Source organism: Salarias fasciatus, chromosome 2 (assembly GCF_902148845.1).
Source record: "Salarias fasciatus chromosome 2, fSalaFa1.1, whole genome shotgun sequence".
Classification (NCBI taxonomy): domain Eukaryota; kingdom Metazoa; phylum Chordata; class Actinopteri; order Blenniiformes; family Blenniidae; genus Salarias; species Salarias fasciatus.
The window spans coordinates 10,061,742-10,075,212 of NC_043746.1; the positions used below are offsets into that span (position 1 = coordinate 10,061,742).

The 13,471-nt window shown below is 42.9% G+C and overlaps 1 protein-coding gene across 1 annotated transcript in view; it reads left to right on the plus strand.

Moving 5' to 3' along the window:
- The window catches only part of flt4 (fms related receptor tyrosine kinase 4), a 54,228-nt gene that overhangs the window by 13,023 nt on the left and 27,734 nt on the right, over positions 1 to 13,471 (plus strand). Inside the window, exons 2-3 of the mRNA XM_030109340.1 lie at positions 8,745 to 8,841; positions 11,398 to 11,672. Of these exons, the coding sequence (XP_029965200.1) occupies positions 8,745 to 8,841; positions 11,398 to 11,672 (372 nt within the window). The remainder of the gene's footprint in view (positions 1 to 8,744; positions 8,842 to 11,397; positions 11,673 to 13,471) is intronic.

Genomic DNA, 13,471 nt, shown 5'->3' on the forward strand with positions numbered 1-13,471 from the left:
TTTGCAAAGTGGTTGCGAACGAGCCAATTGCCATTCATTTGAATGTTTTTAAGGTCAAAGGATTCATTCTTGGCAGATAAGCTGTCTCGTGATGATTGAGTTTAGCGCAGAAACTCACCTGTAAAACTAATCAAAAGAGTGCTTTTAGCACTGGATTTGCATTCTTTTTCACATGTTTTAACAAATCCATTGCCTGTAAATCCTCATGTATGCTTGAGTTTCCCACGGCGCTCCCCTCCCCTGCATGTCTCAGAAGCCTCAGCACTCCAGCGCACCGCGCTGATATCCGATGCCTGCAGAGTTTGGCTGAAGCATCCAAAACATGCAGGACTTCAGGACTGTAAAGCGCTCCTGTGAACCTTGGAACTGGATTTCACATTTTTAAATAATGAACTCCTGTTAGATCTTGTTAAATCTGGAACAAATTAGCGTGTGTGTAATCAGGCAACAAATCTGCATTTATTTATTACAAAGAAGCATTAAAAATGAATGATGGGTGCATACAGCGTTAGGTATTAATCATCAATTCATGACTGCTGTACAATAATAGTAAACACTGTGCACTGGTAGTAAAAATGCATGTAATGAAATAAAGACGTTGACTGTGATAGATTACCCAACCCGCCAATAAAAGTCTACTGATTCAGAAACCTTCGGCGTGAAAGTAAACGCAAAATAAGAGAAAGTCTTAAAGCTCACTTTATACGTCAAAGCAAGTTTAGTGGTAGTTTGAGTTCTCCTGCTGAGGCCAGGGGCGAGGGCTCACGGTTTTGCCCTCTTCTTTGTTACTCATGACGAAAACAACGCAGAGAAAAAGTTTGATTAAAACTCCAAGGCTGTTCTGTACGCCTCCATTTTTATGTGAAGTCCCACTGAGAGCTTTCTATTTTTGAGAAGAGACCCGGCCAAGGAAGCAGCCGATGCAGTGCGAGTGGAGTGAAGGTAAAGACAACAGCCTGGCTTTCACACAGAAAACAATGTTGGGGCTCAGCATGACACCAGAACTATTGTAGCTGCGACGCTTTAGGAAGCCAAACTGGAGTTTTGTTGCCTCAGTGATTCATTCCCTTGAGCTCCTTGAGTTTCGTATCCGGTCGTGTTGTTGTTATTGCGGCTCATAGTTGTGGCTCCAGTTTCACGGTTTATGTTTCATTTTCATGTCATGCTTATATGTTTTTCATACTTGTACAAATTCCTGTTACACGTCATCTCTCTGTACGTGTTGAAGTCCAAGTCTTTTGTCCGTGTTCCCTGTCTGCGGACATGTGTTCGTGTCTTTCACTCGACTTGTCGGAGCGACTTTCTCGTCTGATTGTGAACCAGAAGTGTTTCTTGTTGATTCTCCTCTCCGTGCTTGAATGTTCTGTCTTCATTCTTTGCTAAGTGAGTTACTGAGTTGAGCTGCTTTGTTCTCGTTCCGGTTTTGACCCATGTCTTGTCTGTACTTAATGTTTTTCTTTTCTACCTGTTTCTGACCAGAGTAAACAGCCCGAACCTCCTCCTCCTTTGTCTTCATTTGCATTCGACGCTCATGCTCTTGACAGTGTGTTTTTTTTTTTTTCCTACCACCAACAGAGAAAAACTGTACTCTGTCAGTGCTGCCTTTCAACTGTTGGATCTTTTACTGCATCGTAAACGGCAGGCAGTATTATCCAATTTGCTTGTTTAAAATATTCACGTTCAAAGCACATTCCTCAGACATGCAATAAAGTAAATAAACACGACTTCTTGGTAATTCTTTTTTGCAAATGAATGTAGATATTGAACAGGAATTTAACTCATCCATCTCCTATGCTGCTTTATTAGATTAGGATTTCAGAGCATTGGAGTCGATCCCAGCTGACTTTAGACTCTGTAGTTAGTCTTAAGTGCACAGAGGAAACTTTGCTCATGTGAAAGTCTGGAATGATGTTTCAGATAATGACATGCTGGTACTCATGTATGATGTTACATGGTGTTAATTATAGCCAAGTATGAACAAAACGACAGACTTAATGAGAAATGCAACATGGACATTTACACTGAATAATTACAGTTATGTGCGTGTCTGTAATTAGTGCTTCCACTGTGATCACCACTCAGTAAAGCATGTGTCACAATTCAAACGTTTCTTCTCATAAACATAAAAGACTGTCTCAGTTTACTGGGTGGAGATAAACCTCTCATCTATTCTCCAAGCATCAGTATCTGAGAGACTGGATGGTTTCAGGTGGGTTACACCATCAAAGCAGATCGGTGGAGGCTCGCACTGTTTTTTAAACCATTGATCCAAGGTGCTGTTGAGTGAACTCACTGTCCACCTGCCGGCGTCTGAACTGCCTTCCCTCCATCTAAAAACCTTTGTTCAGGAACAACGCCCATACGATTCGTGACCGCTGTTAACCTTTATGTGCTTCACAGTTTAATGCATATTAAGACAAATGAGCTGAGTGATAACAGTCATAACAACCTGTCATGAAAAGCAGCGTAAAAGGTCACAGCAGAAAAATGTGTTTATTATCATGACAAGATATGGTATCCACCGCCAACCTCCACGGACTGATGTGTTTGGTTTTCTTTGGCATTCACCTCATGTTAACTGTACATTAAAGAGCTGCGTGCCTTTAATTGTGTTTGACAGAATGCAAACACTCAGTAATGGGATTATATGTTTGCTCAGACCAGTTGCGTGGCTGACAGGTTGACCGGGTCCACATATCTGGAATCTTGACAGTTTGGAAACTCAGTGTAAACATTATGCTGCACATCCATATGGAACATATTGACATCTCGCGGTGGAGATTTCCATCAGGGCGAAACATTGGGGAGAAAGCAGCTCCGGCAGCATTATGCATGAAGCTCACCTGCATTATATAAAGGCACAGAAAATGCCCTCTTCCCACCTCTTCACTCTGAAGTGTCCAAGCAGCGGCGAGGCCGACGACTGTTTTGGCCGCTGGAGCTCGAGCACAATAATTTATGACTCGTCTGCACTTCATTCAACACTTCTGACCAAACCGCTCGGCTTGACAGGCGACACATGAGAGGTCCAAAATCACCGGCCAGCGATGCGGAGCACGTCATCCTCTTAGCTCACCTTGAGAATACACAGTGTGTCAGAGGAGCCGAGCTTTCAGGTAAACTGTGTGGGTGTTGAAACCTCGCCGTCCGTCTGTGTGCGTCTTCAGACAGCAGACGCTGACGTCCTCCGTCTCGTAGCAAATATTTCCTTCTCCAGGTTTCCCCCCACCCAAACAAAAGCACCACCAGCATCTTGCTGTTTTATCTCCCGGGACGCGCCCGTCAGTCATGACATTTCAAAAAGATTTACAATTTGCATCCTGTCTGTCAGCGTGCGATCTCTCGGCAGATTGGAAGGGAAGCATCCATCACACAGGCTCGGCTACAATAGATGAGCACAGCCCATCCCCGGCTCTCTGCGTTATTCTTCTCACTGATTTATCCCAGGTTTTCTGATCATGTTTATTGTTATTCTTCAGAGACTTTTAAAGAAAAAAAAAATCGGCACTGCTTTGCATTCATGGGCTTATATGTTCCATTTCTAAATGTTTGGTGATGTTTGTCTTCCTTTGCATTCATTTATGAAATCATGACGTGCACATTCATAACAGTAATTTGGAAGTTAGAGCATGCCATTTGTCAGACAATCAGACTCCTTTTTTTTGTTTAGCTTTCCCAAACAGAGAAGTGCGTTCCAGAAACAGTTAATCATCGTCATTTATCTTCATTTAATGTTCAGACTTTCTCATTTGCCACTTCACGTGCTGTAGGTTAGGCTAAATTTAGTCCTATTAAAGTATTTCATTAAGGTTAAATGGCTGTTGTGGGTCTTGCATAAGAGAACACTGAATGGGAGTGGGGCTAAAAACAGGGATCCTGTGTATTTTATGTCGAGTAGGTCTACGATCCGTTCGCTCCGTCCCAGGCAGCACATCGTACCTCCACTCTCACAGCGGCAGCTATTACTCACACAAATTCAACATGTTGACGTCAGTAAAAGGGCAACAAGCCGCGCTTGATGGTATTTTCAAACACAGAGGTGCTGTCAGACGCTTTGTTATTTACACAACCAGGAGAAGCAAGAGCTTCAACTTGAAGTTAAAAAAAAAAAAAAAAACCCAAACGGAAGTGACTGGATTCTCAGAGCTGGTTCCGGTCTCGCCTCTGGTTTGAGCCGAGCCCCGTAGCCAATGTGGAAAGATTTGGTCCGCCTTCATCGCCTAACAGAGATGATTAACATTGTTTTTCTCATTATCTTTGATTTGTCGGAATGGGATTATCCCGTTATCATTTGTTCTAAAATGATTGAGTTTTGATTTTAATTTGATTCAATGTGAATTTTTCCACTTCAAAACTTAATAGTGATAAATGTTTCTAATTCATTTGTATTTTTTATTGTAACATAATTATATTGAAGGTTAAAGTCTTGTTGATTTGGTGGCGCTCCCTGGAGGACATGGCCCAACGGACCAGCCGCCTCTGGGCTCAAACAGTTTGAGCATATTTGTTCATTTTAGTTATTTAAGAGCAGATTGGCCATTATGCTGTGATTCACAGAGGAGTATTCCCCCTGCGGTCCACATAACCCCCCCTCCCCTTCCACCTAATCATTTTTTACAGCGGGAGGACAAGGTTTGTGAATTCACCTGCATTTTGACATTTTAGTAAAGGCGAGCCGTCACCTGTCGGTGTCTGAGGGTGAAACTAAAGCGATTAACTTCACACTCACTTTCAATCAGCTATCATACTTTCTGGATAGATGTCTGACGTCCTGGTTTTTAACGAGGCGTTCAATGACATCGGTTAACAAAGCCTTAAATCTCTGGAAACGATTCGCTTCAGACATTTATTATGTTGTTGCACTTTACTTTGTCCTCGTGAAGGCATTACATTCATCTCATTAATCTTGGTGAAAGCTTGACTTTCGATGGAGTTCTAGGCCTTCTTTATTTTATTAACATTTTTGTTATTTTTACACACTGATCCACTTTCCTCCGTTGTCCTCACCTGAGATCGTCCAACCGTCCCAAACATCCCTATTTCTGCTTTCACACCAGCTCTATGGCCGCTTGCGTCCGATCCTCCGTCACTGACTTGGCCACGAGACGTGCCTTGCACAGGAAAGACGGCGTTCTCACTGGAAAGGTGTGGGAGGTCTCCAGATCGGATCGCGGCTCGGGGAGGGCGCCTCTTTTGTTGACCTCCCTCACACTGTGCAAAGGAAATTTCCTCCTCCTAAAATAGTGAAAATGTGAGCAGGAATTTCCTTTCTCACTTTCCCCCCCCCCCACCACCACCGTCCACTGCTCTTGGGGGGTCCCATCTCAGTCCCTGTCTTTATATTTACGCCTGCCCTTTATTTGGCTTTACTGCCTTCTATTTTCAAGGTGTGCGGAAGCAGTGGTGTGTGTGTGGTGTGTGTGTGTGTGTGTGTGCAAAGGGGAGGACATGGGACTGAAGATGGTGGCAGGTTCTCATCAGAGCCGAGACAATATGTTGGGGAAACTTCGCGCCTCCTCTGAGGCGGCGTTAAACATCTCTGGAAGGAAGACCCTGCTGAGAGCCAAGCTGGGAATGATTCACGGACCGCCACCACTTCCCACTTCAGCCCTCAATATATTTGTTTTTCTGTCAGCGGGGGGATATTGGCTCACACTCATTCAAGTTTTATACTCTGAGCTATGTGTGGGTTTGAATTATTAAACATATCAGTTTTAATATTCTTGTAGAAAGAAAAAGAACAAACGTTTGAATCTCGAATGCTATTACTTTTGTCCTGTTTTTTTTATTTTTTATTTTTTATTTTCTGAGTGTTAAAGAGGGTTCATATCTGTCGCAGTCAATCACAGAGTCATTTCAAATTTTTATGACAGCTGCTTTTTTTTGCTTCCTTTCCAAGAGATAAATGAGAATACCAATACAATACTCACACCTATAAAGTAAATATGAGGCTGCAGCCAGCGGCACCATCTGTTTAGGACAGCAAAAGGCTGGAAACCTCGGGGACGCAGCTATCTGCGCCCTGTCCAGAAGTAATCCAACATTTCTGAAAGCCCGCCGCAAATATAGAAAAGACAAACAAACAGAAGAGAAGAGAAAATAGCACGCACACTGCAACGGAAGTAACCTTCAAAGCAGTGGTTCCAAGGGAGCATTAAGAAGTGATGAACACACCTGGACACAGCTGGGACGCTGTTGTGGCTCGATGTTTCCGTGGTTTGTGATTCATGACATTTCCAAAGACGGCCAAACAAGCCTGTGTTGTGGGAAAAAAAAGCTATTTCAATTCAGTCCATGAGTCAAATTGTGCAAATATCTTTTGTTAACGTTGAGGGAATTAAGATATAAATCATCTAAGTCAATATTCATAAAGCTAAATACATAAGCGGGTCTCATTTTAAGGATACAGATAAGAGTCTTGTTCCCTGGTGTGAGCCAATCCCTTCCCAGCACATTTCAAACATCTCTGTCCTTCTAAACCTCCGCTTCAAATAAAATCTATGGTCAACCTCCGCACAAAAGCTGCCAGCAATTATTCATTAGAATCAGGTAAAATGGAGATTAATAATTGCTTTATGGTAACAATCTTGAAAATCTTCCTGTGTGTGGGAGGAACAGTCTGCTCAGGTCGCCCCCTCCAGCATGGATCGTGCGCACGGGGAACAATCACAGCAGGGTGACAGAAAACAAGCGACACAAATCACTGGACCGATCGCTGCACGCCTCCTGTGTCGCGAACTCAACGGCGATTTGGAAAAAGACACACAGAACACACTGCTTGGGCTCTTTTCTATTAACCATCTGTTCAGCGTGACGCTCAGTGTATCGATCATTCATTTTACATTTCTCTACACCATTTAGTTGTTGTATACGAATCTGATGAGACTGACGGTGACAGTAGGAATTCTGCACCTCCATTAATGAAACGGGTCGTTTTCAAAAACCAGCTTCGGTGTTGTGATGAGCCCCGTCCCGCCCTGTCCCCGAGGCGGAGCCGTGGAGGTCGAGTGCCTCGTGCGACAGCTGTTCCTATTAGTGTGTGAATGTGTTTTTAAATGGGTGATAAAAGAACCATATTACCAGTATGTAAATCTGAATCCTGCAGTGTTTCTTAGCGGCTTTCATTGTTTTGCTTCTCAAGGCTGGATTGTTTTCTCTCAGAGGCTGAATGAATATTTCAGATTGCCATTGTTTTTTTTTTATTTCTACTATTTCAAATGAATACCAAATGGATTTACCTGCGTGAAAAAGGAACTTTTTTTTTTTTAATATAATGTATTGTGAGACTGTTTGAGTGTGGGATGTAGATTATAATAATGCATATATTCAGACGGTGCAGCGAAATGACGAGTAACCTTTGCAGTTCCACATACGCAGAAGAATGAGCGACTCGGATTCGGCTCGCTCACTTCATAGTATTGTAAATGCAAAGGCTTTCACCGGTAAGGCGTCAAATCGGTCGACGTCTCTTCATTCATTCATCTAAAGCATAGCGATTGAATATATATCTCTTCAAAAGAAAATCCGAGGTAATTGGCTTTGAGTAGAAGTTTCTGTTCATGACTGATCGCTGAAAGTCAAGTGTGTCTCTGATTTTTTTTTTTTTTTCTTGGCTCTTTGCAGTCTTAGAGGGAACCTTTGCCGATCAGTCTCTTTCTGCTGAGTTCAACCTTCACTGTAAACAAGATTATCATAATATTTACATAAGAATAACTTTGACGCATTGTGCTCCCGGGGCGGCAGGATATGTTGTCGGGACGGAGTTTGTGTACAGGATCCGCAGCTGTCCAAAGCTCGTGGTTTGATTGGCAGCGGGTCACGGCTCCTGGAAAACAGCTCGTTGCTTTCATTCTGCTGGCTGCCCAGTCCCCTGGAAGGATCACACACGTCTGAGGATGCATCAGTCACTTATGGAAAAAATATGTATATTTTTTTCTGTCTTTCCACTTTTGACCCTCACGCTCTGCTCTTTGTCTATGAAAGGAATTATATTGAGCCGATGCACATAATTAATGTAATGTATTCTCGCAGCTGTTTAAGATGTTGGCCCGTTTGTCCTTGAATAATCGCGGTTGGACTTGTGCCAATCTGCAGTTTTACCGCTCACATATCACCATCGTTTTCAAGCAAATTCAGTCTGGAGGAAAAAACAAAAAAAAAAAAAGATCATTTGTTTCTCAAATGCAAAGAAATCATTTGGTCTACCATTTCAGTCTCAGGCTACGCTTCTGCTCTCTGTGTGTTTTGATCTCTAATGATTTCCAGGTGCCAGGTACAATAAGTCACGGTGACTCATTTCTATATGATAGACTGTAGGTGTGGAATCAGACTAAGAGCTAATAGCACCCTGAGGGGGCTTTGGGATGGTAATGACATCCCAGACCGACTGTATTAAGCAAGCATGATGAAGCGAACGCATTAGTAATGCATCAAGGGCAAATGGTCTTTGTAGCTTTTTCAAGGGGAAAAAAAAGGAAGCAGGGACCACAGAGCAGCGCTCGCTTCATGAGTGGGTCATGATTCCTCCAGTTGGGTGTTTTTCAACGCCGGGAGTCGAGGCTTTCGCTGCATATCGCAGTACGGCTTGTAAATGTAACAAGCAAACGCGTCTGGTTTCAGATTCCTGATGTGTTTTGGGAAACCGATAGCCGACCAGAAGCTCTGTCGAAAACCCCGCTGTCGGTCCGGACTGACCCGCGTTGCTTGAATCTAACCCAGATGCTGGTTCTGCCCTCCTCCCCCAGGTCTGGTGGTCGGCTTTTCTATGACTCCGCCCGTCATAGACAACACCGAAGACCAGCTAGTGATTCCTGTTCACTCAACACTCACTGTTACATGCAGGTATGTGGGTGTGTGTGTGTGCATGACACATTGTTTTAATCAAGGAAAAAAAAATCATGATCCAAATTACAGTTGGTATAATACTTGTACTTGCATGATAGTCAGTGATGGGTACTATATATCACACCTTTACAGGCTAAAGAAGAGAGATATTTCTTCTTTCTGTGGGGATGCACTGATCAGCCTTAACAATAAGACTGATTATCTCTTTGTGATGACATTAGGTGGGATTTACAGCATTAAGCTGCATTGAAACTCTGAGCTTGTTCGTAGGAAGCTATTAGAAGCAGAAAAAAGCAATCATCAAGCCAATCATCTCAGAAGTGCAGCTCCTGCGGGGCTTCCCCCGTCGGCAGCGGTCAGCGGTGAAGCAGCAGAAGGAACGATGGGCGGCTAAGGTTCAATGATGCTTAGCGGGGAGTGGAAACCGACCCGTGTGGTCCGGTCTAACACACAGACCACTAGTTGCTGCAGAAGTTAGTGCTGCTTCTGCAGTATGGTGTGAGAATACAGAATGTGCCGAAGAAATTCTTTAGAGGAGCTGGGAGGTAATCACTGGACTCAAGGATGACACGGAGACTTTATTATAGATGAAGCTCAGATATATATATATATATATATATATATATATATATATATATATATATATATATATATATATATATATATATATTACAGAATTCAGAGATGAGTCCTACTCAGAGGATTCGCTATCCCAAATCTAACCAGCCGACCTTCAGGGAATATATTCATGAAAAGAGGTAAAGCATACTGAAAATAGGCTGATTTCAGATAAGAGTGTGGATAGACGTCCTGAGGATGCTCTGTTTCAGTAAGGACACAGAACACGTGTTTAAAGCGATAAAGATATCTCAAAGTGGAGCAATCTGTCTTCCTCGTGATCGACAAAGTCAAAAGGCTGGAAGTGGAAACGGGAGGGCAGAGCAGGTGGGAATGTAATCTGCTTGTGTTAGACATTGTGCTTTTCTGTTTTTTAAATTAAAAATTCTGCAAAAACAGAGCCAGTAAATGACAAGAAACAATAAAAGCCTCTCGACTCTTGAGTTAAATTTCTGTACAAAGTAATTAAGCATTTTTATATTTCACACTCACTGTGAGAGATTTTATGTGTCCTGAGTTTTCCAAGCATGGGAGGACGAGCCCACACAGAGTTTTCAAACCACTGAATGACCACAACCCAAATAATAAGTGCTGGTTTGAATGCCACATTTTTCACATTTTCACCATTAATGTTCCCAACAGTCAGCGAGGAAAAGTGTTCAATGTTATGCAGCGTGTTAAGTAGCTTCATTTTTTTATATCCAGCTTTGCACTAAAGCTTATTTGACTTTTCTTTAAAAAAAAAACATTTCAATTAGCCTTTATGAGACTTCAGTTCACAGCTTCACTCGTTACTTATTTCCTTTCATCAAGATTTCTCCTTGAAAAATAATAAGAAGTCATGCTTTTTACTGAACTCTGGGCTTTGAGGTCCATAAAAGATCTGGACTCTCCCTCCTTTACGGACACTTTGTCACTACTGAACAGTTTCTCCTCACAGTTTTCATACTCGTGTGTTTCAGATGGGAACAAGTTCAGTCCATTTCCTTTTTCTTTCGTCAAGTCCAATAATTACAAGTTTTAAGACTTCTTCAGATAAAGATGATGGGTAAAAAAAGGGAAAAAAAACCCCTCTTCTTACAAGTCAAAGTGGCAGCCTCCAAACCTTCAAGAGGCCAAATCCCAAAGGGATTTGCTTTGTTCGAAAGGTCAGTGAGCGCTGATTTATTTGAGCCTATGTGAGATATGAATGTGCTCATAATAAACATCTTTTATCCTTATGAAATCTCAGCCGCATTGTGTGCTGCCAAGCTGTCATTCCATTAACCATTTGGTTTCTGTGGTCGAATGGAAGAGATGCTGTCTTTGGAGCTCCGGTGATACTTTTGGACTCTCAGCGCAGGTCTTAAGTAGTTATTTGCATGTAAAACCTTGCGTTTGTGCATGACTGAGAATCTAATAGAAGAGGCAGTCAGATCAGTTTCAACTCATTTAAAATCCCAGGTAGATCGGCGTTACGCGCAAGGGCCGGGGAAATAACCGGCGGAACATTCTCATTGTGCTGCGTCGTTTTTCTGTCATTTCCAGTCATCACATTTCGGCCGTGTCTGCAGACGGAGGCGTTTGTATTTGGTGGAGGCAGGCGATGAAAGCAGCGCTGTCGGTTTTCAATCCGCCATTATGATTCGCCTCAATCTCGCTCCGCAGTGCCCTCAGATTAGCATAACTGAATTTAAGTTACGGAGCACAGGGTGATGTGTAGTCACAGCATAGAGGGAATTTAGAGCGACACACAAGCACATACACACACATGCCGACTCTCATCCACACAAATATGATTTTCCACTCTTTTGCAATTTGATTATTGAAATTTTACATTCATTGAAGGAAAAAAAAAAAAAAGTTCTGAATGTGCATCCTAAAGTTTGAGCAATGCAAAAAAAAACGATACCAGGTCATTCTGATGCCATGTGAGCTGATTTCTTTTTCAATCAGGGGTCAGCGCACCCTGGCCTGGGCCTGGCCTGACCAGTCCCTGGTGGGACGGGAGCTGACGGACCGGCAGACCCGGCTGGCCGCCACCCGGGCCCCCGGCCAGCAGGCGGCCGTGATCAGCGAGTGCGCGGGGCAGCCGGAGAGGCCGTACTGCAAGAGGCTGGTCCTGCACGGAGCGCGGGGCAAAGACACGGGCGTCTACCGCTGCTACTACAAGGACGTCAAGGCCGTCATCGACGGCACCACCGCCGTCAGTGTTTATGCCTTTGTCAAGGGTAGGAACTTTCCTTTAAACACAGACACACACCGCTGACATCAAATAGCCCAGTGGAAAATTGGAAATATTCAAATGACTTCTTCACCGCTCTGGCTCAACATAACAGTCATTATAACGGAGTGAGTCAGTGTCTTCTCTCATTAATTTTAAAGGGTAATTGCATAGGGAATATCAGATATGTAAACAAAGGTTTCAATTTGGACTTAACATATAATTTCCCTCTATCCCTTTAGAAATGTCTCTATATAGTCGTGACTCTGCATGTTTGTGGGTTAATGTTGATGTCAAACTGCTTTTTAAAGCAGTCGTTTTCATCTCGCGTGGTTAAATTAACTCAGTGGGCCTTCAAGTCTGTAATTCTGTTTTCTTTGGACGGCTGAAACAGCTCTCCCGCTTGAATATTGGTTTCATAATCAGAGTGGCAGCTGCGTTATTAAAACTGACAGCTGCATTGCGGTCACCTCTGTGACACCTCACAAACAGGCGGGGTCAAGGTTTCGGAAATTAGAGATGCAAAGCTTTTGATCCAGATAGGAATGATTGTCCCGTGCTTTCTAATCAAATGCAGGAAACATATTATTTTTTTTGTATTGTAATATGACAGCGGTTGTTAATTTCAAAGAACGTTGCAATGATATTATTTCTCTCTTTAATTTTATAGCTTGTTCAACAGACTTTTTTAATTTGCAGAGAAACAACATCAAATTTAGTAATTGCATCTACCAGGAAAATATAGTGCCAAAGTCAACTCACAACTTTTAAACAGTAAATTATAGTGAATGCAACGTGTTGCCAAGAAAGAGGGAGACATCTACTTATCTGATGAACTGTGGAGCCAGCCAGAGAACCTGGAACGCTCACAGCACAAAACACGAGTCTCGTCACATTATTTGACTGAAGCAGTCTGGATTATGATGTCTTCCCAGGTCTTCACTGTTAAAACATCAAATAAGACCACATCTTCTGGAACTGGGACCAAATCTGTGATATTCTGTCAGAATAATGAAGACATTCAAGTTGAAAAGCTTCCTGAAACGGTCTAGAAAATGAAATAAAAGGGAGACGTCAGTTTGGATTGGGAATGACATTATGGCATGGATCATATCTTCATAGCATCTTAAACGGAATTTCATTAAAAAAAAAAAGATTTAGTGAATTTGATGTTGGCATGATGCAGTTTTAACAATAATAGCTGTTATTTAAAGACACTGTGGTACATTGCATGGATGCAGGTGGGAAAGGCCTGCAGGTGATTGGTGTGAGGAAGGAGTCAGAGAAGAAACCCTGTGGAAGGCATGCCTTATTGATTTGACCTGGGAAAAGGGTTTTCCTGCATATTTACCTTAACAAGACGGCAGCCAGCTGCAGCAAGCTGTGGCAGTACAGTACCTGGGAGCTGAGGGTCAAACCTTGCTCAAGGAGCCACAGTGCTAACCTGCTGGCAGTGGGAATCCAACCTGGGAACCTCGGCACACAAGCTTGGCCACCACTCCCATTCCTAATGGAAATCTCTAATGGGAAGCTGCTGAAAGAAGGGTTAGGTCAGAATACATTTCAGTGTGCCATATTAACAAATTCCAAATTCTGCCGGGACCCACAGAGGCATGCATAGTTATGTCATGCTTTAACTCGGCTGACTGCGACTTGTTCGGTTCGGTCGTTACCAGACTTTCTGCAAAGTTTCATGATGATGCATTCATTAAATTTGGATGTGTTGAAGCAGAAAAACATGGGAAAACCTGCAGCACTGCGGCCCCTCACAGCCAGGGGAACACAGTCGTTATGAAACGTACGCTT